Consider the following 26,178-nt stretch of genomic DNA (forward strand, 5'->3'; position numbering starts at 1 on the left):
AAGGTGGGTTTCAGCAGTATGTGGACCGAGAACTCCCAGACGTACAAGCTGGATTTTGAAGGGGCAGAGGAACTCGAGACCAAATGGCCAGAGCATGTGCTGGATTATGGAGAAAGCCAAAGAGTTCCAGAAAAAGATCTACTTCTGCTTCATTGACTATGCAAAAGCCCTTGACTGTGTGGACCACAGGAAATTATGGCAAGTTCTTAAAGAAATGGGAGTGCCTGACCTCCTTATCTATCTCCTGAGAAATCTATATATGGGACAGGAAGCAACAGTTAAAACTAGATATAGAACAACTGAATGGTTCAAAATTGGGAAAGGATTAGGACAAAGCTGCATATTGTCTCCCTGCTTATTTAACTTATATGAAGAATACATCATTTGAGAGGCTGGACTGGATGAATCCCAAGACGGAATTAAGATTGCAGGAAGAAATATCAACAACCTCCAATATGCAGATGATACCACTCTGATGGCAGAAAGTGAGGAGGAATTAAAGAACCTCTTAATGAGGGTGAAAGAGGAGGGTGCAAAAAATGGTCTAAAGCTCAACATCAAAAAAACTAAGATCATGGCCACTGGCCCCATCACCTCCTGGCAAATTGAAGGGAAAGATATGGAGGTAGTGACAGATTTTACCTTCTTGGGTTCCATGATCACTGCAGATGGTGACAGCAGCCACGAAATTAAAAGACGCCTGCTTCTCGGGAGGAAAGTGATGACAAACCTAGACAGCATCTTTAAAAGCAGAGTCCTCACCTTGGCAACAAAGGTCCGCAAAGTCAAAGCAATGGTGTTTCCAGTAGCAATGTATGGAAGTGAGAGCTGGACCATAAAGAAGGCTGACCACTGTAGAATTGATGCTCTTGAATTGTGGTGCTGGAGGAGGTTCTTGCAAGTCCCCTGGACTACAAGGAGAACCTATCCATTTTGAAGGAAATCAACCCTGAATGCTCACTGGAAGCACAGATCCGGAAGCTGAGGCTCCAATACTTTGGCCATCTCATGAGAAGAGAAGACTCCCTGGAAAAGACCCTGATACTGGGAAAGTGTGAGGGCAAGAGGAGAAGGGGATGACAGAGGACGAGATGTTTGAACAGTGTAACCGAAGCTACCAACATGAATTTTACCAAACTCCGGGAGGCAGTGAAAGACAGGAGGGCCTGACGTGCTCTGGTCCATGGGGTCACGAAGAGTCGGACACGACTTAAGTACTACACAACAACAACAACAACAATCCATTAAAAAACCCTCTCAGACTTCTGTGTTTCCCTGAAAATAAAACAGGGTCTTATATTAATTTTTGCTCCAGAAATGCATTAGGGTTTATTTTCAGGGGATGTTTTATTTTACAGTCATGTCATCTTGTGGTTGCTGCACAGTGGTGGAAGGCGGGGTTTCACTTAACTAGGGCTTATTTTTGGTGTAGGGCTTATATTTTTAGCATCCTGAAAAATCATAATAGGGCTTATTTTCAGGTTAGGTCTTATTTTTGGGGAAACTGGGTACCAGTCATTAAGGAGAACCCTGCCTGAAGAGAAAGTCTTTGCCTGCTTGAGGAAGGACAGCAAAGATGGCACCAGCCTAGCTTGCCATGGGAGGGATTTCCAGAGTCTGGGAGCAGCGACTGAGAAGGCCCATTCCATTTCCCCATCAAGCACACCTGTGAGGGTGGTGGGACTGAGAGAAAGACCTCCCCAGATTATCTAGTGGGAGTGTCAAAGACAAATGTATGACAATGTATGGTAACAGCCTATCCTCCAAATGTATGGGTAACAGCCTATCCTCCATATTACCTTACCCAGGCTTCATGCTCTGGAGAGGACACTCCTCGATTCAGAGCATGTTACCATAGTCTCTCGAGACTGAAGGATGCCTATGCTATGCTATGACAATTAAAAAATAACTTCAGACAATGTTCCCTCTAAGCCGCGCGGGTCCACCTTTCTCGATGCAGCTTTCTTCCTCCTCTCTGCAGTGATCATGCTCAACCCTTTTTATTCTGGTTGTGATGGAAGCCTGCGAGGGGGTGGAGTCATGTGCACACAAGGGCGAGGTCGCGCTAGAGACAGGCAGAGCCCTGGCCAACGGGCTGAAAATTAGGGAGTAGGTGACCTCAAAGTACAATATAATTTATAACATTCTTTGATCATTTGAATGTGCACGTTTTCCTCACAGCTGACAACTGTCCCTGAATTTTTCCATGTGAGATCAGATGACCATGTCAATCGTATTAAAGTTCATATAGGGATTAAGGTACTGTATGTTGAAATGTGCCACTACTCTTCAGAGGATGAGAATAAACTATTGTTTCACCCATAGTGAAGTAAGTTTTTCCAGACATCCACATCATATTCATTATATTTTTCGCAATTAGAGAAAAATATTCCAGGTAACATTAGCTACCTTGTTTACAAGCTTTATTTATTTACCCTCTACTATGCATAAATATTCAACAATTAATAACTCAACATTGTGGAAAACATAACTTTGGAAAGGTTACAAGTACATTTACTTCATCTTATAAAACTAAGTCGTATAGCTATGAAAAAACTGTAGGTACAAGTGCTTAAAATAAGTTTGAGCTTAGGTTGTAGGCAAATGCTTAAATCATGTTATAATCATGTCTCAAAATTGCAAGAACATAAGTTTTAAAAATTCAGAAGCTTACATTTTGAAAGGCATAATCAAAGAGTACAAGCAGAAAGTATACCTCTAAGATAAAGAACACATTTCCAAAATGTTTAGCTTTAATCATTATAGCCTTTAGCATATCCAGACAGACATGAGAAATATTAGGTTTTCTCACCCAAGCCATTGCCACTTGTCAGTTTGAATCTATGTAGGGAAATTCATTATTTCCTTGACTGTGTGTGTTGCTGGTAATGAAGCCTGCTGCTGTAGCAGTGCCTCCTGCTTCCTTCTTAGCTTTCTGCTAACAGTTTCACTGTGTATATTTATAGTACTCACAGTGTTTAAGCACATTCAGGTAAACAAGCAGATATGCACACTCTCTGGCAAATAAAATAGAAATTCCAGTGGAACTGGCCAGTACTACAAAAATATCTTGATAAGGTTGCTTTGAAAACAAGACGACTAGTTTTTTCATTGAAGCTAAGATACAATGTTTTTCTATGGGCTTTACTAGAGATTCATTGCACCCATAAGTTCTCCCCTGTCATGGTCCTGGGATTTTGTGTTTTTCCTACCAATGGGAAAACTTTGTTTTCTATCAGGATTGTAAACCCTACTGGATTATAGCGTGTTTTGCTGGTCTTATGGAGCCAATAGCTTTTTACACTCCCAGTTGAACAAAGATGTGCATTTTTAATTGTCTTCAAAGAAGAAAACCTGCAAAACCATTGAAATTGTGTGTGTGTGTGTGAGAGAGAGAGAATACGAGTGAGAGAGTGGGGGGGAGACTTTCAAAGCTCTTCTTACTCATAGAGCTCCCATTGAGATAAAAATTGCAGGTAAAGTGAGAGCCCTGTGTTCAACAAATTATGTTACTTATTTATTTACTTTATTTAAAATTTTTTTACCCTGCCCTTCTCCTTAAAAAGACCCAGGATGGCTTACATCTGTGAAAGACAATATTTAAAGCTGAAAACAATAAGTATACAATGTTGGTTTCCATCATTAAAAGACAATATTTCAAACTAAGAGCAATGAGTATAAAGAGGCAGCTTACATCATTAAATACAATATTAAAGCTAAAACAATAAGTATACAAATATTAAAAAGGAACAAACAAATACCACTGTGAGAGAGGGTAAACATAAGTAGTACTAAGTCCCAGTCAAAGCAGTGGTATACATAGGGTTTGTTATTACCCATGTTGCTCAGTATCTGTGGGAAATGGGCAAACCTGGAACCAATCCCCTGAAAATACAGGGGTCTGTGCAGAAAGTGAAGAAAAATAGAAAATGAATACATAATTTATCTCTGGATGACAACTAAAATATAAACCAACGTAATCTCAGGTGAACAAAAGGGGAGAACATATGTTGAAAAATATTAAGAAGACAATTGGAAGAGAGGCAGTAAGTTGTTGAAAACCATACATTGAGCAGAGCAAAGAAAAGCTGTATTGAAGAATGCTGAGAGAGCACTACCATGTGACTGGCTGCGCAAACAATTTCACAACCAGAATGCATAAAAGATGGGGCTGAGACTGCTTTATATACCTGGCCTTTTGCTCTGCATATGCCCAGATGGATTCTGCGCATTGTTTCTCTCTTGCTAGAAATGCGTAATTACTGAAGCTGAAGTTACTGTTTAACAACAACTTGTGGAACTTTATATTCAAAACATTGTACTTCACGTGAGTATCTTTGTCCTGTTATTTTTTTAAGTCACTTTAGGGTAAAAGCAAATTTTAAGAGCAAATTAATTCAGATACTCAATTCTAATAACCCTAATATGTTTCTTAGAGTTCCACTGAGGTTAGTTATTAATGGCATTTTTATTTACAGACTCCTGCTTGCATAAAATCTCTTCATGAATGATGGTTCGCTTTGCTTTAAATGAATACACCAACTGCAAACAAACATGAACGAATGTTCCTAATTAACTGGTAACAAGAGCAGGGAGTACCTGCTTTTAAACAATGATTTGTTAGGTAAATATGATTCTGGATTCATTCAATTATTATGCTTTCAACAGTTCGCTTCATACAACAGTCTGAACAACATATTGTTCAATGAGTGCATAAAAATAAAATGCAGAGCTAGTATTACCTTTCCTCTAAAAATGTAATCTCACTCAAGAAAAATATAATTGTTTAAAACTTTGGCTGTTGTTTTGAAATCAATACAGTCAATTATTAAGTAGCTGTAATCAGATCACAGAATAGAATTATAACAGTAAGCACAAATTTCTAAAGATAATTAAACTGTATTACTTTACTACCTTTTAACATTTTCCAAGCTACTCAAATTTATGAAGTACTCAGGTTTCACATAACACAACCAGTACTGAATTGCTTATTGCATGAGTGATTTTAAAATGAACAACTGCATTCAGATACATATCTCCTACTAGTTTTTAACTATCCAGTTATTGTAGTGTGTTGTAAACCACTTTGAGATATACTGTAAACTATAAATTATTTCTTGAATAATGAGAGCCAGATCCCTATTGTGAAATACTAGATGAATAAGGAAAACCTTTTACAGTTTTCTGGTCGTCTGTCACATGCCTAGACATACTATCAACTGTACACTCAAGGGTGTGAATCCAAGCACATGAAAGACAGTTGGAATGATCACACACTAGTATGGCTAATATGACCTAGCATTTGGTATGAAGCAAAGTATAGGCTACCTATTTAAATTTTCTAATCACAAAATAGTTTGTGAAGCACTGAATAATATCTATGTGAGCTCTGAAAAGATAAATACAGTAATTGCTAATGTCAGTTCGGTAAATGAGAAAACTACAGGAATCTAGGACTTGGTCCTGATGAACATACCAACCTGGTTTGCATTACAGAGCCTTGGTTGGATGAAGCTAGGGCTGTTAATCTCACTCAGTTTTGTCCACCAGGGCTTTCTGTACAGCAGAAGGCAAGACCTCGAGGAGGGGCAGGGATGTGGAGTTGCTGTGGCCTCTCGTGATTTCTGGGTTTGAATGTGTGTATCTGAAGGTGGGAGGCTGGCACAGAATCAGAATTCTCTTGGTGTACCACCCACCCTGCTACTCAAAAGTCTTCATCCTGAGCTAGCCAAACTGGTGGAATCTCAGACTTCAGGATCCATGCCAAGGCAGCTTTGTCAGGAGTGGCTTGGGACTTATTTATTATTTATTTACAGTATTTTTAGCCGCACCATCTCTATCCTAAATGGTTTCTCCCCCCCCACCCCCACCCCCACATTGCAGGGCACACTTTAGATCTGATTTTCTGTATTAGGGCAAATGAATGCCTGCTTGCAGCAGGGTAGAATCCCAGCATATACAGTACTTAAAGGAACCAGTAGTAATACTGTACTGTAGAAAATGCTCTCCTTGGATCCCATGCTATTGGATAATTACTGGCCAGTCTCTAATGTTCCATTCATGAGCAAGGTGCTAGAGTTGTGGCTTCTCAGTTCCAGGGGATGAGATGGATGATCTAGATCCATTTCAATCTGGTTTAAGTCCTGGTTATGGTGGGATGGACTTGGACACACTGTTGTATGGTGACTCCAGTCTTTGCTGCGGTGGGTGGGGGACTCAGAATGCAGTGCTGGAGGAATCCAGACAAGACAGCAGTGCTCCTGGTTAGTTGAAAGGCAGTTTGAGGAATAGGGATGCAGCCTATGCTGGTTGGGGTTAGGATTAGGATCACACTCCCTTTGAAAACACAGGTCTGCAACTTGCAGGTGTTCCTGGATTTCTCTTTCAGACTGGATGCCCAAGTTTTTGGTGGTAGCTGGCAGTGCCTTTTTACAGTCAAAACTAGTGCTGCAGCAGCACCCGTTCCTGGAGAGGTCTGACCTGGCCATGACGGCACATGGTTTAGTTACATCCTGGCTGGATTATTGTAATGTATTCTATGTGGTGCTTGCTGTCTTTAGAAAGTGTCAGGAAACTTTAGTAGGTCCAAAACCCAGCATCCTGATTGTTGCCTGGAACTTATCACAGGGAATGTCTTCCTTGCTACAGCAGCTCCACTGACTGCTGATCCATTTCTGGGCACAATTCATAGAGCTGGTTTTAACCTGTAAAACCACAAACATTTGAATCCAAGCTACTGTATATAAAAGCCCACGTCTTCCTTATGAAACTGCCCGGGTGTTAAGATAATCATGGGAGTCTTTTCTCTCAGACTCACCACTTTCACAGGTGTGTTTGGTGTGGACATGGGGGAAGGTCCTTTTTGTTGCTGCTCCCAGACATTGCAACTCTCTCCCACGGGAGGCCAGGCTGCCCCCATCTTTGCTGTCCTTCTGCAAGCAGATGAAGACCTTTCTCTTCAGGCTGTGTGTCTAAGAGGGGTTTTAAAATAGGGTGGTTTTTGTTGTTGGTGTTGCTTTCAAATCTGTTTTAGTAATGAATTTTATGTAACATTTTAAATATTGTTTATGGTATTCTTTTTAAATGTTTTGATGAATGCAGTGTTTTTAGCTTTTACATTTTGTCTTTTTAAAATGATTTAAGTCACCTTCGGTCCTTTTTTAGGAGAAAGGTGGGGTAAATATAAATAATAAATAATTGTGAACTAATAAAACCTTAACCGAGAATAGTTAAAGCAAAATGTGCTTGTATGATCAAACAAAATGTAAATCTATGTTATCTCTCAAAACAGAAATTGGAGTGAGTTAACTAGAGACTTGTTTCCATTTTATACTTCTGCTTGCTTACTCTGTGGAAAATGCTGTTTGATGACTTGTGTACTTAATCCCAGTGTTTGCACACTGTCCTGTACTTCTGGTTATTATACCAGTCATCATATGTAATGTACTCCTGGCTTCAGCTCTGAACCTGGATGTGCCTGCGATGAAGGACATGAATGTGTTTGCACAGCTGAAGCTGGTGTGTATCTGTGTCTACAGATATCTGATCTGGCCACAGTGAATTAGCCAGGATGCCTTTGTTACTTCATGTTTCAATTACTGTAATCTGCTTTGTGTGGGGATGGCCTTTAAAACAGTGTTCAGAAACTTCAGCTGGTCTGGAATCATATCACCAGACAGTGGGCCAGGCCAGTTATGGGAGCTTCCAAAGCCTTTGTCACTGTTATCCAACATCCTTCCTTTGGTTATGCCAGCATTGGAAGCACGTCTAATGACTATGCTCCCAGGCTACGGAAACCTTTGCCAGTGGAAACTAGATGGGCTCTTGTATGTGCATTAATACTCTGAAATAGATTTATTGTTTGCATTTATGCAAAGATAACCCTGGTGATTTTTTATATTTAAAGTGCTAAGATCTGTCTGAATTCTGCACGAACAATTAGAGTTTCCCTTGTGAAGAGGAATGTCTGCTGTGAAAGAATAGGTTTTCTTCGGATCCCTCATTGTTCACATACCTGTTGGCTGCTAAGAGAACTGAAGAGGGATTAAGAGTTGGGACCCAAACCTGACATTTGATCCTTTGCCATCTGGCAATTTTTCCCCCTTCAGGAAGTCCTTTGAAACAACAGCTGGTTTAATGTTCTTTTTTGTTGCTTTAAATACAAAGTATAATGTTGAGGCTTGAGTACTGACTGCCCTTTATATTATAGTGTTTTAATTGCATTTTAAATTTTATTTAACTCTGTTTTTCTGTTATGTTTTTAACCAAGATTCTACTTTCACATGCATTTCATTTTTGTTAGCCTTTTTGTTGATAGAAAAGCAGGGATATTAATTAATTTATTAAAGAGCCTTATAGTAGTATAAACTATTTGAGGTATGTATTTCACCTCAAACTTAACATGTATGCTTAACAGAAAAATTATAAATGCAATTTGGAGATAACAGTGATTGCCTGTACTACAAATATGTAAATATCTAAAATATCCCTGCATTTTGATGCATTTAATCTAATTTTTGAAATATTTCTATGTGTAGCATCATACCTGTCATAGAAGTAATGTATGAAATTTGATACAATACTGTAAATTGGAATTACATCAGTTTTGTGGATCATACAGCCAATTGCAGTTGTAAAAATCTAATATTTGGGATAATTTTGTTGAAAAAAAGAGAGATGCCAATCACCAAATACAGTGCAAAAAATTTTAGAATTAGCTTCTAGTGTTTTACTGTTTTCAGTCAAGTAATACTGAGAGAAGGCTCCAGGTAGGATTTCTGTTGTAGTACACTGCACTCAGTTGTGCAAACTTATCTTTTTAGGGTCAAAGAAGAACAAAAATCACAAGGGACACAGTAAGTAAAACATCTTAAACGTGCAGTGGGCTTGACTTCTCTACCTTTGCCATATTCTGCTTTCTGCACCTTTGATGGTATTAGATTTAGCTGATATCTGATAGGCTGCGGCTAGTCATCTGCTTCCTGATTGGCTTGTAAGAGCTGCCTGCAGCTTCTTACTTCATCCACATTTTAGTTGGATGTAGTTTCTTGCTACCTGCTTGTGGACTCTTTAAATGTAAAACTTTATTTCCCTTACATCCTTATAGTGGCTGACTTAATTGCAGTGAACATTCCCATTGGCTGTAGCTTCTTTGCCTTTTTAAAAAATATTATGATGGAGTAAGAAAGCATTAATATTAGTGTTATTTTATTTGGTTATTCAGTCACATTATTTGCTTATTTAAACAGGTGGTTTCCCTTTAGTGGGATCACTGAACTGGTAAATAACGTTCTTCAGCCACAACAAAAACAACAAAATGAAAAGGAGCCTCAGACGTAAGTAAGCTGATATCTATAGACATAGTATTGCTGTAGCATTAAAACATACCAAAGGGTATGTTTAAATAATTAGAAAATTCCTTCAAAGAAATCTTACAAATGAGGCTGCAATCCTATGCACATTTACTGAGAAGTATCACTGAATTCAGTGTGACATGCTGCTCAGTTAAGATGTGTGTAAGTAGGCTGTATAACTGATGTTGCTTTTCAAGCATCCATTGGCAAAGAAAACTGAACCTAGTTTGCAGTTTGATTGGTAGAGGTACTTCCTGACCTGTGTCAGACCAGCTTATTTCATGAAGTTCATGTGCAGAGTTCCTTAAAACGGAATATGATTGATATGCACAAGAGCTTGAATTTCATCCCAGTAGTGCAGATGGCCATGTTCTTTTTGTGCACGTAATAACTACCTACATCATCACTGTATTATTAATTTGCAATATCTGTTGTTGCAGTGCTTTCACAGATATTGTTTTTGTTTCTTGCTGTCATGCATAGATGCATGTTCATTTGGACAAAGACTACACTCTTTGTTTTTTAAAAAGTGATGATTGTGACAGAAATGGCAAAGTTAGAATATTTGGACTTAACATTTACTCTACTATTGGACAGTTATGAATTAAGAATTTAAAAAACAGAACAAATAAGAATATCTTGAGTATTACTGTTAGTGTTATTTTAATGATATTCAGAACTGAAGAGGTTTTAAATTATACTTAGGGATTTAATTCTTATGATTTGGCTTGTTCAGTTTCTTAACAATCCAGAAACGTTAATATGTTTGTAATATAATAGCTAAGAAAAATAGAGCAAAAAGTTTGCCCAGTCAAACAATTTTAATGCTGGGTGTGCTATCAGATTCTTCCTTTACATGGTAGATTGTATTACTATTTTTGCTACAAAACCTTTTACTGTTTTTTTTTCTTATATTAATATATGTTCTCCTGAAAACTTTAATACTGTTCAAAACACAGGTATACAGCTTTACAAACATGTGGCTTTATAGTAAGGTCTTGTGGTGCATTGTAAATAGTAGATACAGTACCCAGAAATTCTTTGTAAGCTTTGGAAAATTCAGTGTGTATTTGTACAGTATATGTATTTGCAGAGGAAAATATGTAAGGACCCTCCCACAGTTTCATACTAAGAATATAAAATGGATTTGCAAAAGAAAAACTGGATTTTGCACTTGGAGTATTCTTTAGAGATAAATTTGTATTGATAAAACACAGGTTGTGATCCAGAGCTATAACTGCATTTAACTGTTTTTATTGTTGGTTGAGGGAAATACATCCCTGTATTTCCTCTCAGGAAATCTCTCACTATCCCTCAGTGTAATATTACTGATTCTACTCAAGCATTTTTAAAATAGGTAAGAATCTGTAAGACTGTCTTCGTGTAGTTTTTAATATTGCATTCCTATGTAGACTTCTAGAGTCTGTGTAGAGTGAAATATTTTGGCTATTGTGGGTCTTATTGAGGTTTTGTAAGTTTTTATTTTGTGTAACAGCCCAATGTAGTGCTTGCACTAATGGTGTGTCATATGAATTGAATGAATGAATGCATAAATAAATAAACTGGATCAGTAGCTGATAACATTTTCCTTTCTAAAAATATCTGGTTTTATCATATAGTTTAATCACAGGTGTACTTGTAAAATATTCTAATGATTAACTTATGTAATATCTGATAGCTTGGTTTATAATTTTAGTGAAAAATTGTCCAATGAGATCTAATGGGATCTAAATTTAAGTCTTATTTAAGTTATTCTCTGTCTTGAATAATAGAGTAACCTAATGTGCTAAGGATGGTATGTACTCACCGCTATGACACAGGCCACAATACTTGAAAGATATACAGAGGAGAGACAGGATCTTTCCTTGATAATCTCAGAATACAGAACATGTAATAATGGGCTCAAACTGCAGGAAGTCAGATTTAGGCTGAATATCAGGAAAAACTTCTTGATTATTAGAGCAGTATGACAATGGATCCAATTACCTTTGGAGGTGGTGAGTGCTCCAACACTAGAAGCATTCAAAAGAAAATTCAACAACTCTCTGTCAGATCTGCTTTGACTTTGATTCCTGTTTTGAGCACGGGGTTGGGCTTATAGCCTCCTTCTAACTCAGTTATTATATGTTTCTATGCTTTGACAATGTTTCATGGAAATTTATTGATTATTATTGATTATTACAATGGAACCTCTACTTACGAACGTCCCTACCTACAAACAATCCAACTTATGAACAGCTCTGTTTGCAAAATTTTGCTTCTACTTGCGAAAGGAGCTTCAAGATACGAACAAAAAAAGGCAGGGGAAAAGGACAGGAAATTTAAATTTGCTAACCATTGGTTGTGAAGAGGCTTTTGCCCCAATGGTTAGGAAAAGGGAAGATCAGCCTCCCGGGGGTCCCCCGCTGCCGTGATCACCACCTTCGGAGGCCTGATGGGGGTCCCCTACTGCCACGATCGCTGCCTTCGGAGGCCTCCCAGGGGTCCCCCACTGCCGTGATCGCCGCCTTCAGAGGCCTCCCAGGGCTTCCCCACCCTGACACAGACTTTCCCGGGATAGACTGGGCCTACCAGGGGAAGCCCTGGTTGAAGCCCTGGCAGGCCCAGTCTACCAGGGCTTCCCCTGGCAGGCCCAGTCTACCAGGGTTTCCCCTGGGAGGCCTGGTCTACCCCTGGGAGGCCTCCGAAGGCAGTGATTGTGGGAGCAGGAAACCCCCGTGAGGTATCTGAAGGTGACGATCGTGGCAGTGGGGGACTCCTGTGATGTCTCCGATGGCAGCAATCGCGGTGGCATGGGACCCCCGGGAGGTCTCCGATGGCAGCAGTCATGGCAGTGGGGGACCCCCGGGAGGCTTTGGTGGCTTCGGATGGGTAAGATGCTCCTTTTTAAAAATAGTTATTTTAGGTGGGTTTTGGAGGATAGGTTTGGGCTGGGGGGGTTATGTTTCTGTGGGACTTGCTCCAATATATATTTGGATTTTTTTGTTTGTTTGTTTGTTTTGCAGTCCCAGCATGGGACTTGCTCTGTTTATTTTATTTTATTTTATTTTTAATTTTTTGGTTTTTTTTCCTTCGGCCGGAACGGATTAATCGGTTTTCAGTGCATTCCTATGGGAAATGGAGCTTCTACTTAAAAACGTTTCAACTGACAAACATTTTCTGGGATTGATTAAGTATGTAATAGAGGTTCCACTGTATTGAGAAATTTGTAATGAAGCCATTGACAACCCTGATCTTACTTTAGAATTCAGAATGGAATAACCTATCTCCTTCATAAATCTGGCATTTGTACTGATCCTAAAAATTACTGACCTACCACTTGTTTACCCACAGTTTACAAGTTATTTGAATCAATTATTTTGGCAAACGTGTGTAGTTTTGAATGCAACTGCATCCTTCAGCAGTGGATATAGAAGATTAATGAACTGAGAACAGAATTAGGGACCCTTATTAAAAGAGTTTGTTTTTCAAGGTGATCATTTGAGCCCTTTGTGGTTCTGCCTGGCTTTTAAGTCCCCAGTCTAGATTACTGTGTGATAGCGTTAAAGGCTACAAGCCTAATTATCAGAGAAATGATTTTGATGTTTCGTACTTAATGTACATAGACAATATGAACTTATTTGCAAGCTCTCTTGATAAATTGAATAGTCAAACTTCAAAATTTCAAAACTACTTCCATAGGAACAGGTTTCACTTCATCAGATGACAGTAGAAAAGAATAAAGGTCTAACATTATTCCATCTTGCATATATGAACCAACTTATGTTAATGAATGTTCGTCATGGCCTTCACACATGGGTTCTGTGGCGTGCATGCAAGAAGACTCAGGAGACTCAAAAACTTAAAAGAAAGACTGTTAGTCTCCTCTCCTCCCAGTGCACATGTATTGGTGCGCAATATCCTGATCTCCTCAGTACCTTTTAAGCACTGCGGTGGTAGCTTGAAACGCTCTTGACCTTACTGTTAGCTACCATCTTTTCTTCTTCACTTCTTGTGTTTTTCCTATTGAGAGTCTCACTTTATTATCCTGTTAGGATCTCCTTATTGTTCATTTTCATTTTCACCCCTACCCTTCCCTCTCCCTCCACTTATGGCCTCAGGGAGCTCCTTCAAAAAGTGCACAACTTCTGGTAGGAAAATCCCACTTTTGGACAAGCACTCCCAGAAACTCTCTTGCCTAGGAGAGGCACACCAGCCCCATTCCGTCCCACATTGCCGCAACTTTAGTACTTTGGTCATCAAGAATTTGTTTTTTTCACCTGAACACTCATCTTTGGGAGAAATCTTTGTGTCCATCTTCTAACATGGACGGACCAGTTTTTTCAGGAGCCTCGGGATCCTAAACCTGATGATACAACTGATCAAGCTGGTATCTCTGGAATGGTACCCCCCCCTTGCCATTGGTTCCTCACAGTTGGTTCCAAAGACCATTCAAGACATTGTGATTAAGAAGATAAAAAACCCCCACCTCTTTGAAATCCCCCTCCAAACTCCCCCCAAAATCTAAGAACCTGAAATTGGAAAAGTCTTCAGTTTTTTGCACAGTTGTGAGAACCACTGCACAGTTGAGCAGTGGTTCTCACCTTCTATGGAGGCTCCTCAAGCAGACCTAGTCTGCCTTGGAAACCTGCCAACAGCTTCCCCAAACTTTAGCCAGTTTCTGGTTTGGTCCAAGTCAGTCCCGGATCCACTGAGACAATTTCCCCTCTACAGAGTTCTCAATTTCTGTCCTCATGACTCTTCTACAGCCCTTCTTCACCTTATGGAACCAGGACTCCTGCAGGGAGGCACCTCCTACCTGTTGCCTGCATGGATGTCATCTTCTGTTCAGCCTGACGTCTTCCAGTGTCCCATTTCTCCAACCTAATCTCTTGGCATACCAGCTCAGATTTTGAATCTGGCTGCTTTGCCCTCATCTCAGCTTCAGACCTCGAATCTGACTGTTCTGGCCCAGATGCATCCTCCACCCACTGGATTTATCTCTGCTCTCCCCCAGGTTTTGAGGCAACCTCCTTCCTCCTGGCAGCTGACCCAATTCTACCCCATGAGACTTTAACCCTACTGCGTTTCACCCAGAACAGCCAGGAGTTTTTGCCAAACGTTTGTGGCTCTCATGCAGTTTATTTCTAGGAGATGCTTCCTAATGCCCCCCCTTCCATGTTGTATCCACCTATCCAGGGAGTTCAGGTGGTTCCAGTGAACCTCTACGCCTAGCCCTCAACTGCCTCAACCTCATGGCTTGGAGGATTCTGTGGAGATCAAATTGCTGCAGCTAGGAAGCTTTGTACCATTCATACCTACAGTTACAAGTGGCATCCCTTCCAATCCGTTGCTGCTTCTAAGGGTTATTCGGTGTCAAACCCTTCTCTTTGCCTTATCCTGACTTTCCTTCTTCAGCTTAAGCAGCAGGAAGTGTCATCTTTGTCCATTAAGATATACCTTGCTACTATAGTTTCCTGTCAGCCTGAGGGATCCCAGGCTTCCCAGTTCTTCAAGCACCCTCATACCAGAACCAACCTGGACACACTCTCCCTGTCCAGTACCCAGTATAGGTTGTCCACCAAGGCAACCAAAGCAATCTCTGTCCCATAATCGGGCCTGAAGCCAGACTGAAATGGATGTAGATAATCTATCTCATCCAGTAACTCCTGGAGTTGAGAAGCCACAATCTGCTCTAGCACCATTCCCAAAAATGGGGTGTTAGGAACTGGCTAGTAATTGTTCAGTACTGTGGGTCCAAGGAAGGTTTTTTCAATAATGGTCTTACTACTGCCTTCTTTAGGTATGCTAGGATCTTAAAATCATTGAATCAAGGAGTTGGAAGACACCACAGGGGGCATTGGGTCCAACCCCCTGCCATGCAGGAACTCCGTTAAAGCATTCCCGACAGATGGCCATCCAGCCTCTGCTTAAAAACCTCCAAAGAAGGAGACTCCACCTTAGAAAATTTGTCTTAGAAAATTTGTATTATGATAAAGCTGTGGTTTTGAAATGCTGGCCTTCCAGATATTTTGGTGTCACTCCCCATGATCCCTGACTATGATGGCTTGGGTTTCTGGGAGATGAAGTCCAAAACTTCTGGAAGGCTAGTCGTCAACAACAACAACAACAACAACAACAACAACAACAACAACAACAACAACAACAACAACAACAACAACAACAACAACAACAACAACAACAACAACAACAACAACAACAACAACAAATGTTTATTACGGTCATTGACCAGCAAAAGTAAGATACATTTTTTAAATTAGGAGACATAAAAACAATATAAAAGCATTAAAAACACTAAAAACACCAAAGCACTAAAAACATCTATGTACATATATACATTACTAAATATATCCTACCTCCCTATCATAGGCCTTATCTATGGGCTATTACAGCTTGTATAGAATGCCAAAATTGTTACTTTGAAGCTCATAGAGCCCATGTGATCATTATACTAAATTGGTATACACCAATTTACAGATTCTATAGCTGCGCTTTAGGTGGAACCTTTCCTTCACGGATTTTTATTGCAGCAGCACAGAATTTAGCAACTTTTGTCACCATATCTGAATTTAGCCCAATATATCTGCCACGGCATCGCCCTGTCAGCAAAAGCTGTGTGTAGTGTGCCTCTGATCATCCAGGAAATGCCCTTATGGGTCAACATGGACTTCTCGAACTTCAGAGTAAAAAGCACAGTGAAGTAACACATGGGAGATAGATTCGATCTCACCAGAGTTACAGGGGCATAAACGCTGCATGTAAGGGGTGTTGTTATACTTCCCTTCCTGAACTGCTGATGGAAGTGCATTGAAGCGGGCCAGAGTAAGAGCTTTGTGTTGTTTAGGTGTTAAGGGTAAGTAGAGATATTTTGCCGGTTTGGGTGATAGCAGTGTGTTGTCAAGTATAAACCTATTTCTGATAGTACCAAGGTCCTGCTGCCTTTCTGTCTCAATAATACGCTTCCCAAGAGTACTCTTGGCCTTAACGTATCCCATTTGTTGGATACTTTCTACCGAATAGCTGTATCTGTTGATTTTATGGTATATTGCTCTCTTCCAAGGTGACTGATGATTATCCTGTAATACCAGTGAAGTCAGTCCAATTGGTTGAAAGGTTAGTTTTAGCCAAAAGTTTTAGCTCTGGCTTCAACCTTCAGGTAGCCCACTTCAAGCCTGAGGGCTGCATTGGATACCCCTCTTGGTACTTGTAATATAGCTTTCACAAATTTGGATTGAACTACTTCTAACTGGATAAACGAAGTATAGGGGCCCAATTGTGCTCCATACAAAAGCTGACTAAGGGATTTGGCCTGAAACAATCTTCGTGCAGCTGGAATGTACTGACCTCCCTTTTAATAGAAGAATTTTAGTATAGCAAGGCTAGATTTTTGTGCTGCTTGTACCACATTGTTAACATGGGCCTTGTGGTTTCCTTTATATTGGAGAACAACGCCCAAATATTTATAAGCCTTAATTTGTTCTATCTCATGCTCATTTATTAACCACTTATAGATCCTGGGCCTTTGAGCGAACACTAAAACTTTGGTTGAGTAATTTATCTCTAGCATTTCATCTTTACAGTATTGTGCAAGAGCATGTAAAACTCTCTTTGGTCCTATTGGTGTCTGTGAAATTAGGACTGCATCATCTGCATATAACAGAAGTGATATATGTCTGTTGGCTAGTTTGGGGGGATGGAACTCTACCATTGAGTTGATATAGAAATTAAATAACAACGGAGCTAATATACACCCTTGCTTCACACCATTATAGATTAGAACTTTATCAGACAAGTGTCCTTCCTTGTTGCATCTAATTCTGAGTGTTGTATTTTCATGCATCTTATACATAAGCAGCAGAAGACGTCGATCTAATGTGGAGGACTCTAACTTACTCCAGAGCCTATCTTGTGAAATTAAATCAAAAGCCGATCTAAGATCAATAAAAGCGGCAAATAGGGACCCTTGGGGCTTCTTAGTGTAATCTACTAGATGCCTTGGAATAAGGGCATGATCCTGTGTAGATCTACCAGATCTAAATCCAGCTTGTTCATCTGCCAAAACACTCTCATTCCATCCAATTTATCAATTTCCATGATAAATGTCTGGCATAAAGCTTACTAATTATGGGTTGTAAACTGATTGGCGTATAATTAGCTGGATTGTCTTTTTTACCTTTTTTATAAATGGGGATAATAATGGCTGTGCCCCATTCCTATGGCATGTGAGCGTTTTGGTCTATATAAGTGAAAAGGTTTGCCAGAATTGGGGGCCCACCATTCACAATTGTTCTTAATGAGTTCGGGAGGAATACCATCACAGCCTGGGGCCTTACCAATTTTCAGTTGGTTCACAAGGTCTTTTATTTCAGAGATTGATACAGAGTGACATTCTGGTAGATTCATATATAAATGACTCACATGAAATGAGGGATTGTCTCTTTTGGCATAAAGCTCATGGAAGTGAGCTTCCCACACTCGAGCATTAATATAAGAGTTCATCCTAACTGAAGGATTATCTGTAGTCAATGTTATGGATTCCCAAAATGATTTCATATCTTTCCCCCTGGCAGCTTTGATAATTTTTTCCATTGTATCTGTTGAGCTCTCCTTTTTTTCTCTTTAATTAATTTCTTGTAGCCTTTCTTGAGTTGCAGAAGTTCCTCCACTTCCATTGATAATGGGTTTTTGTTTTTTATTTTGTTTAAATTTTGAAATTACCAGTTTTTTTGCATCAACACACTCCTTATCAAACCAGTTATAGGACCTGCGCTTGTTAGTATGGGTTTTTGTTGAGCTATTTGAACCAGCTAAGTCTACTAGTTTATTTATTAGTGTTTCATATAGCACAATTACGTTGCTACTTTGGCCCGCTTTGAGAAAGATGGAATGGATCTCAGAGAACTGATTGTTATTAAGTAGATTAGTAAAATAAATTGCAGCCTTTCCTGACCATTTGATCCTGGAGTTGGTTAGTATCATCTCAGGATTCACAGGCAAGGCCTTCTCAATATGAGTGTTGTGTTCTTGTAACTTCAGGGACAATTTTAATGGCAGGTGATCACTATCAATCTTACTGTCGATCACCAGATTGATGACAGTATTCAGTATGTTACAGCTGACAATTATATAATCTATGGTACACATCCTCGTTCCCAACCAGAAAGAGAATTCCCCTGGTATGTCACCTGAAGTTCTTCCATTTAATATGTGTAGGTCAAGCCGATAAACTAAGTTGTGCCAAATTAAGGCCTGCATAATTACTGATGGTATCTTTAAAGAGACGCCTAGTGACTATGGGGAAGTGTAATCCATCAGGGGGGCATAAATTATAGGAAGCATAAAGAGCCAAGTCATTTGTACCCAATCTGGCATTAAAATCACCCCCAATTATCATTTGGTTATTGTTAGTTAGCAAAAGGTTTTGAATATAGGATTCAAGGTCTTGGTAAATCCGTTTGATCTGGGCGTTCTGTCTCTGTGGTGGTAAATATACATTGATGAACGCTATGGTACTGTGATTAAATTTGACCCTCACTGCTGCAGCATATTGATCAAGGGAGGGAAGTTTGGTTATTATAATATTGAGCTTAGTTGAAACCAATATAAGAAGGCCGCCCTTAGCTCTGCCCCTCTTTTCACTGGGAGTGGCACTTATTTGGTGGGCAGAGTAACCATTCACTTCAATTTCCCCTAGTGCCCAAGTCTCTTGCAGCAGTAAGATATCGAACTTAGAAAGGTACTTGATAAAGGAATTGTCATTGCTCTTTGCATTCCATCCTGCTATATTCCATGACAGAACAGAGATGATGTCATTTATAGTTTTCTGTCAGTCGATAAGATCAGGAGATGGGGAGGATCCTGAGTGTTAATATTAAAAGATTTAGCCATGTCGGTTGAACCAGGGTGATGCATGTCTGCAGATTGATTTGTGCTGTGTTGTGGTAGAGTGGGTTGAGATACAGTTTTTAGATGGCTAAGTTGAGTAGTCGTGACCTTCTCCAGGGTGGCTAATGTTCAAAGTTCAGAATCAAATGATTCTTGTGAACTAGCCCCATGCCTGAGATGTCCTTTGTTGTTTTCAGTTTCTTCATTCTCTAAGAAATCAGAATTGGGATATCCTGATGAGTTACCATCTGTTGCTTAGGATCTTGCTTAGTTTTTTTTTGTATCAAGCTGTTATCATTACTTGTTGTTGGATATTGGTTGAGGGGTGCAGCTTTGGCTTGTAAGCCCGAGTCATCCATCATTAGGAAATTTCTCAGTGATATGGTCTTATTACATACTGAAGCAACACTAGCTTTGACTTCCTCCCATTTATTGCTAAGGTCAATCAAGGGAGCTTGAGTTTCTTCTCTATGACAAAGGGAAGACCTGTGATCAGATAAGGGGGAGATTGTTAAGTTCTTTGCCTGTACCCTTATTGATTTCCCAGCATTGGAATCAGATGTAAAGTTGAAGTCTTCCCTGGTTACTCTTTGAGGATTGCTGTCAGGGATCAAAGAAGTAGGTCTGCTCCATAGAGAGGGCAAAGTCATTGGTTCAGAGAAAACTCTTGAGGGAGTAATTCGAAATTTGCCCAGGTAAGTTCTCATTTTTAGGAGAATGAGAGGGATCACAGCATGTTCAAAGGTGAGACAAACTCTTTTATTACCATACTTCTGCACTTCTATAGCCATCGAATATTCTTGAGGTCTATCTTCCGCGCTTCTATATTTAACAGTTGACTCAAGGAGATCATCACTGATCTGTGTGTCTCCCATCTCTTTCTGTTGATGTCAATTGGAGCAATTTGTAATATCACCTGAGTGCTCTGAAAGATCTTTGAGGACTTTGTCTCCCTTTTCATTTGGGAAGCCAATTGTTGTGGAGCTGGTTGTTGTATGCCATCTTTACTGCTAAATCTGCCATCCGTCCTTTCTTTGAATCCCCTGCTTTGTGTATTATCCTTTGATTGAAGAAGGGTGTCAGTAAGTTTCCCCAGGGCACTTTCAACTGAGTTCATTTGATTGCAGACCCGTTGTAAGTTTTCAAAGATGGCTATTACTGTTTGAGCTGTTAAGAGACATTGTTCAGCTAGAAAGTTAGGATAGTTACTTTCAGAGGAGAACTGTACTTTTTTGGGGGGGGGGGTAAGGGGAGTACAAGGTGTAGAAATTGCAGATAAGTCACAAGCACCCGGTGGGGACAAGAGTGTTTAATTTCTCAGCAAAGCAAATCTGTTGTTAGTGATAATGCTGGAAGCTATAGGTAGTGTAGCAAGGTTACTCACAGGACAGTTGGCTGTTACAAACTCATCAATCTTCAGTTGTTTCACCACCCTTGCAAGCGGCTGCTCCGGGCTGGATCTGCATCGTTTAACCCCCATACAGTTCTCTTTTCAACAACTAGCTACCAAAAATCCAACTCAGAGCTACAAGTGTAGCAGTAACTCCTTGCTGCAATTAATCTTGAACGGAAGAGTAGGAGCAACAAAGCCAGAGATAATAGCGTCTTGTTAACGTAGCAGCAGCTTCAAGGTTTGTAAATAAATACAGTACCTTAAACTCCCAACCAGGAAGAGAGAGAGCTTGACTTCTGAGACAGATATGGATGTGTCCCGGAAAGAGTCACTTGAGCAGCTGGCTACTTTGTAAATATTAAAAATAAGGATTAAAAAAGATTAAAAAGGGAGAAGAGCTTGATACGAATGCTGTTCCTCCCTCCAATAATAATGATAAATTACAGACGTTCATATTTTAAAAATCGTAATAAAGCCTTAGAGATATTTTGGTTTGATAAATGTTGATGCCAATTAGATTACACATGCTTAATTTTTTTAAAGTTTTCTTTTGTGTGAAGAAGTCACAACAGGATAGAATAGATAATTTTATTTTGCCCAAAGAGAATAATGTTATGATTTCCTCAATGAACATACCAAAGGAATAAAATTGAATAAAACTGAAGGATCCATCAGCCTGAACACTGAGGATGGAAGATGGCCACCAGTGTGAAAATTGGGGATCGTTCTTCATGGGTGTGGGTATGATGAGAGCCCCCATGACCCGACCACTGTGATCCCCATCTTGGTATGATGAGCAGCAGCCTTTCCCACATAGAGCTTCCCAGTGGGTAGGGGCAGGGATGATGAGGTGGAAGTGGCTGGTGCAACCATGGTGGGACTTCTAACTTAAGACAGGACAAGACACCACAGAGGAGGACCTTTGGGCTGATGTGATGGCCTGGGATGTGTCTGAGACCGAGGAGGGGAGGCCATATTTTTGGTCTTCTTGCCAAATGTGGACAAGGCGGTGTTATAGACAGCATTCTTGAAATGTTCCCAACGTTCAGGTGCATTTGCCTCAGCCGGGCCTGGAAGGATTTCCTCAAGTGCTTGGGCAAATTTCTCCACTTTTCTTTGATCGCGAGTCTTGCTAAAGTCAATATGTGGTCTTCCTTCCTTTTTCGTGTGATACAGTCTCTTTGTTCACAATTTTACTCTACTACACACCAGGGAGTGATCACTATCACAATCAGCACTCTGGTAACTGAGTGTGATTATAATGCTAGGAAGGCTAGAACGTCTAGTGAGGATCAAATTAAGCTGATGCCAATGCTTGGATCTTGGATGTCTCCAAGAAACTCTGTGTTGAAGCTTCGTATTGAAGAATGTGTTGGTGACACAAAGATCATAATAACAGCAAAATTCCAGCAGGAGTTGGCCATTTTCATTCATCTTTCCAATTCCAAAACGGCCTAAACAAGTGGGCCAAGAATTGTGGTCAGCACCAACTCTAGCTTTAAAGTCTCCAAGAATGAACAGTGGCTCTCTCTCAGGAACTTCTTTGATAGTAGCTGCCAGATCGTCGTAAAATTTGTCTTTCACTTCTGTTGTGGATGACAGTGTTGGTGTGGGCAGCATATTAAACAAACAAACAAACAAACAAACAAACAAACAAACAAATAAATAGTGTACCCAAGTGATATATAACATTGTTGGTGTGGTAATGGGGAGATGCACTTTTCATCACATCATATGAAAATTCACCAGCTGGATCACTAAGCTTGTGTGCCTGTGGTTGGGAATTCATATTTCAGTGTGGTCAGTATGCTGCATGCAGACAAAGGCATTTATATCATATACTGTACATGTTTATTTCCCTATGTCCCTCATGATATCATGGGACAATCTGGTTTTATCATAGTTTGCCTTCCATAACCTAACACATCTCTTTTTATATTTGATTTTAATGCTTAATTACCACTGACTCTGACTTATTATTTACTTATAGAATCAATTTTATTGCACTAAAATCATTGCATCAACAGCCATGGCAGTATAAGCCATCAGTGTCTAAACTATTATTTTTAGATAACTCCAGACCATTTCTTTTCTCAACTATCACACATACAAAGTTTTGAACAGGGTAAGGTTAGATGATGAAGTGGTAAACGCCCCAGATCCCTGACTACATTGGCACACTCTGTATTGTCCATACTTATCTCCTATTCATTAAAAAGGAAAACCATCAGGTAAGAACAATACTGTAGTAGCAGTAAAAGGATACAAGTTACTTAATAATTGAGCAGTCTCATGAATCTTGTAAATGATGTGGAATGAACTCGTTTCAGGCCTGATACTGTAATGTCCAGGGGTGTTATATTTCTGAGTTAAGGTAGACTGATCTATTATTTGTCACTTGTTTATTTTCATCACGTGAGATGAAGTCTTATAGAAAGTTAATTCTGCATTTACTAGTACTGATAATATCTTCATAGTCGTAGAGGATTATTTGAGTAGCTTCAAAAAGATAGATGCTGTAATTTCTTACAAGATATCAAGCTGTACATAAATATAACAATATTGTGTTTGTTCATGTTACACCATTCTTTTTAAAGATTGTGACCCATTTATGACTTAACCATAGTGTAAAGTAAATTAAAAATAATGTTTGTTTTAGCCAAGTATAAAGTTAGTATTATGAAATAAAAATGTTGTTGGCTTAGGTTTTTAGGAAAGCCTAATCAACCCAATTAAAAGAACACCAGAGGAATGGTTTCAGTAAATGGTCAGCTAAAGTCAGAAGGGCAGTGTGGGCCAAGATCAGACTCATTAATAGAATAAGTTAAGACCTATATCAAAGCAGTTGTGCTCCACATTCATGCTTAGTGGGGAAAAGGAGTGATAAAGAAAGAAAAAGGGAAATAAACCATGTGTCTTGATAATCTTGTAGAGTTACTGTATAGTGTCTCTTTTAGAGTTTAAATTCAGTATAAAAGAATAAGAGAAAGGATAGGGATTGGTAAGAAGTGGTAGCAGAATGAGATGAAGAGCTGGAGATAATAAAAGGAAAACTTCCTTGAACATCATTTTGAATATGCAGTACCTGGCTTATATAAGGGCAACAACATTGATAATTTATCCTGCAATCTACATCAGATTTGGCACAGATAAATTTGAATTAAAATCCAGTGACAACAGAATGTAACGCTTAATGCAGGGAAGTCTGTTCTGGAATTATATTTCCTGAAAAATGGGGTACAGAATCATCTCTTTTGTTCAGTTTGCAGGGTTAGTTTAAATCTGTTCCAATTAGAGATGAGAGTATTTGAATATAAATATCCTCGCACAGGTTGACACAACGAGGGGCTGGCTTCCTGGGGCTGGACTGTCCACTCGCCTTCTGCTGCTGCTGTGGGCTCTGTGCTTCCTATCACTCTGGGGTGCCTGGTCGACGAGCCACTCTTTGACCTGGCAGCGAGGCTTGTCATCCCACCTCCTACCAAGAGTGGCTAGTCGACCGCGAGCTGTGGAGTGATATGAAGGGAGTGCAGAGCCCGCAACAGCAGCAGAAGGTGAGTGGACAGTCTGGTCCCAGGGGGCCAGGCCTTTGTTATATCCACTTGTGCGGGGGTATTCGTATCTTTAGCTGCAATCAGTCTGATACTGCTTTTGTGTACTGTCTGCCCAGTGTGATTGCCGGATCTAATGCAAAGAGGGTGTGTCTTGTGGGTGTGTCAGTTCCACTCAACCATGTGCCTGAAGTTTCTACACAGCTTTAAAAATGATTATTATGAAGGTTAAAACTCAGCACTGGACTATACTAGAGCACTTAGGAGAACAGATTTAAAAGAGAGAGTGGTGGAAATTGCTAGTTAGCTCCTTGTTACCACCTTAAACACTTCTGTTCTTGGAACTCAATCTAACCACAGTTGAGTCCTGCAAATTTTCCTCTGGATAGCTACATCAATTCATTTTGGGAAACCCAGTTTGACAAACTGTGATTACATACTGGATGAAACGATATTTTTTTGATTGTGTAGTTGCACCATAAGTGACTTCCTCAAAATGCTTTTACGAACTTGTGAGTCATAATCATCTCCCATAAGCTTCTCTCTCAGTTGTGCTCTGCCAGCCTCTTCCACTCACTGAAACCTACTAGGCAATGATGACAACACTGAACAGACAGTAGGTCTTTAAGCCCTCTTTGCTTCTGGTACAAGAGATGTATAGATTCCTTTACAGAATTACAGAAATTTCAAGGAAGACTGTTGTTGTTCCATGCCATCAGGTTGCCTCTTGCCCTATGGCAACCCTATGAATGAGAGAGCTCTAAAATCTACTGTCCTCAACAACCCTCTTTAGGGAGTCAATACATCTCATATTTGGTCTTCCTCTTTTCATGCTGCCTTCACCCTATCCCAGTGTTACTGTCTCTTGCAGAGAATCTTACCTTCTCATAAGGTGCCCAAAGTATGTCCGCCTCAGTTGTGTCATTTTTGTATGCAGGGTAGTTCAGGCTTGATATGCTCTAGGATCCACTTGTTTGTCTTTCTGGCAGTCCATGGTATCTGCAAAGCTCTCCTCCAGCACCATATGTCAAATAAATCAATTTTTCCTGTCAGCTTTCTCTACTGTCTAGCTTTCACATCCACACACGGTAATAGGAATACAATAGTATGAGTGATCTTGGTCTTAGTCTCCAATGACACAACCTTGATTATCTTTTCTAATTCCTTCATTGCCACCCTTCCAGGTATCAGTTTTCTTCTGATTTCTAGGCTGTACTTTCTATTAGAATTTATGACTGAGCTAAGATATATACAATCTTTAACAATTCCAATTTCTTCATGGTCAACATCAAAATTGTATAGTTCTTCTGTAGTCATGATTCTTCTCTGCTTAAATGTTTAACTGCTGACCTGCTTTGGTATTTTCTTCTTTCACTTTCACCAGAAGTTGTTTCAAGTCATTGCTGCTTTCTTCCTGTAAGATTATGTCATCTGCATATCTTAAATTATTGATGTTTTTTCTCCCAACTTTCACTTCTTCATATGAATATAGGTAAAGGTAAAGGTTCCCCTTGACAATTTTTCTCCAGTTGTGTTCAACTCTAGGGGGTGGTGCTCATCTCCGTTTCCAAGCCATAGAGCCAGCGTTTGTCCGAAGACAATCTTCCGTGGTCACATGGCCAGTGCAACACCGAGGTGGTCCCTATTTATCTACTCGCATTTGCATGCTTTCGAGCTGCTAGGTTGGTGGAAGCTGGGACAAGCGACGGGCGCTCACTCCGTTACATGGATTCAATCTTACAACTGAAGATCTACAGACCTTACAGCACAGAGGCTTCTGCGGTTTAATCTGCAGCGCCACCATGTCTCTCAAGAGCAACTTTCTAGTTGCTTTATATCAACTTTCTATATCAATATGATATATTCTGTGTACATAACAAACAGATAAGGAGATGAAATAAATCTCTGCCTATAGGAAACCTTTTTGTCTCTCCATACTCTGTCCTAACAGTAGCTTCTGGTTCACAGTACAGGTTACATATCAATGAAGTGACCT

At 39.8% G+C, this 26,178-nt stretch overlaps 1 protein-coding gene across 46 annotated transcripts in view; it reads left to right on the forward strand.

Moving 5' to 3' along the window:
* The window catches only part of RIMS2 (regulating synaptic membrane exocytosis 2), a 466,814-nt gene that overhangs the window by 36,605 nt on the left and 404,031 nt on the right, over positions 1–26,178 (forward strand). For 44 of the 46 annotated variants that reach the window (XM_078393641.1, XM_078393664.1, XM_078393670.1 and 41 more), the window contains exons 2-3: positions 8,823–8,855; positions 9,249–9,335. The exons of the other annotated variants lie outside the window; for them this stretch is intronic. In XM_078393641.1, the coding sequence (XP_078249767.1) occupies positions 8,823–8,855; positions 9,249–9,335 (120 nt within the window). The remainder of the gene's footprint in view (positions 1–8,822; positions 8,856–9,248; positions 9,336–26,178) is intronic. 46 annotated transcript variants of the gene reach the window in all.

Source organism: Pogona vitticeps, chromosome 4, assembly GCF_051106095.1.
Source record: "Pogona vitticeps strain Pit_001003342236 chromosome 4, PviZW2.1, whole genome shotgun sequence".
Lineage (NCBI taxonomy): Eukaryota > Metazoa > Chordata > Lepidosauria > Squamata > Agamidae > Pogona > Pogona vitticeps.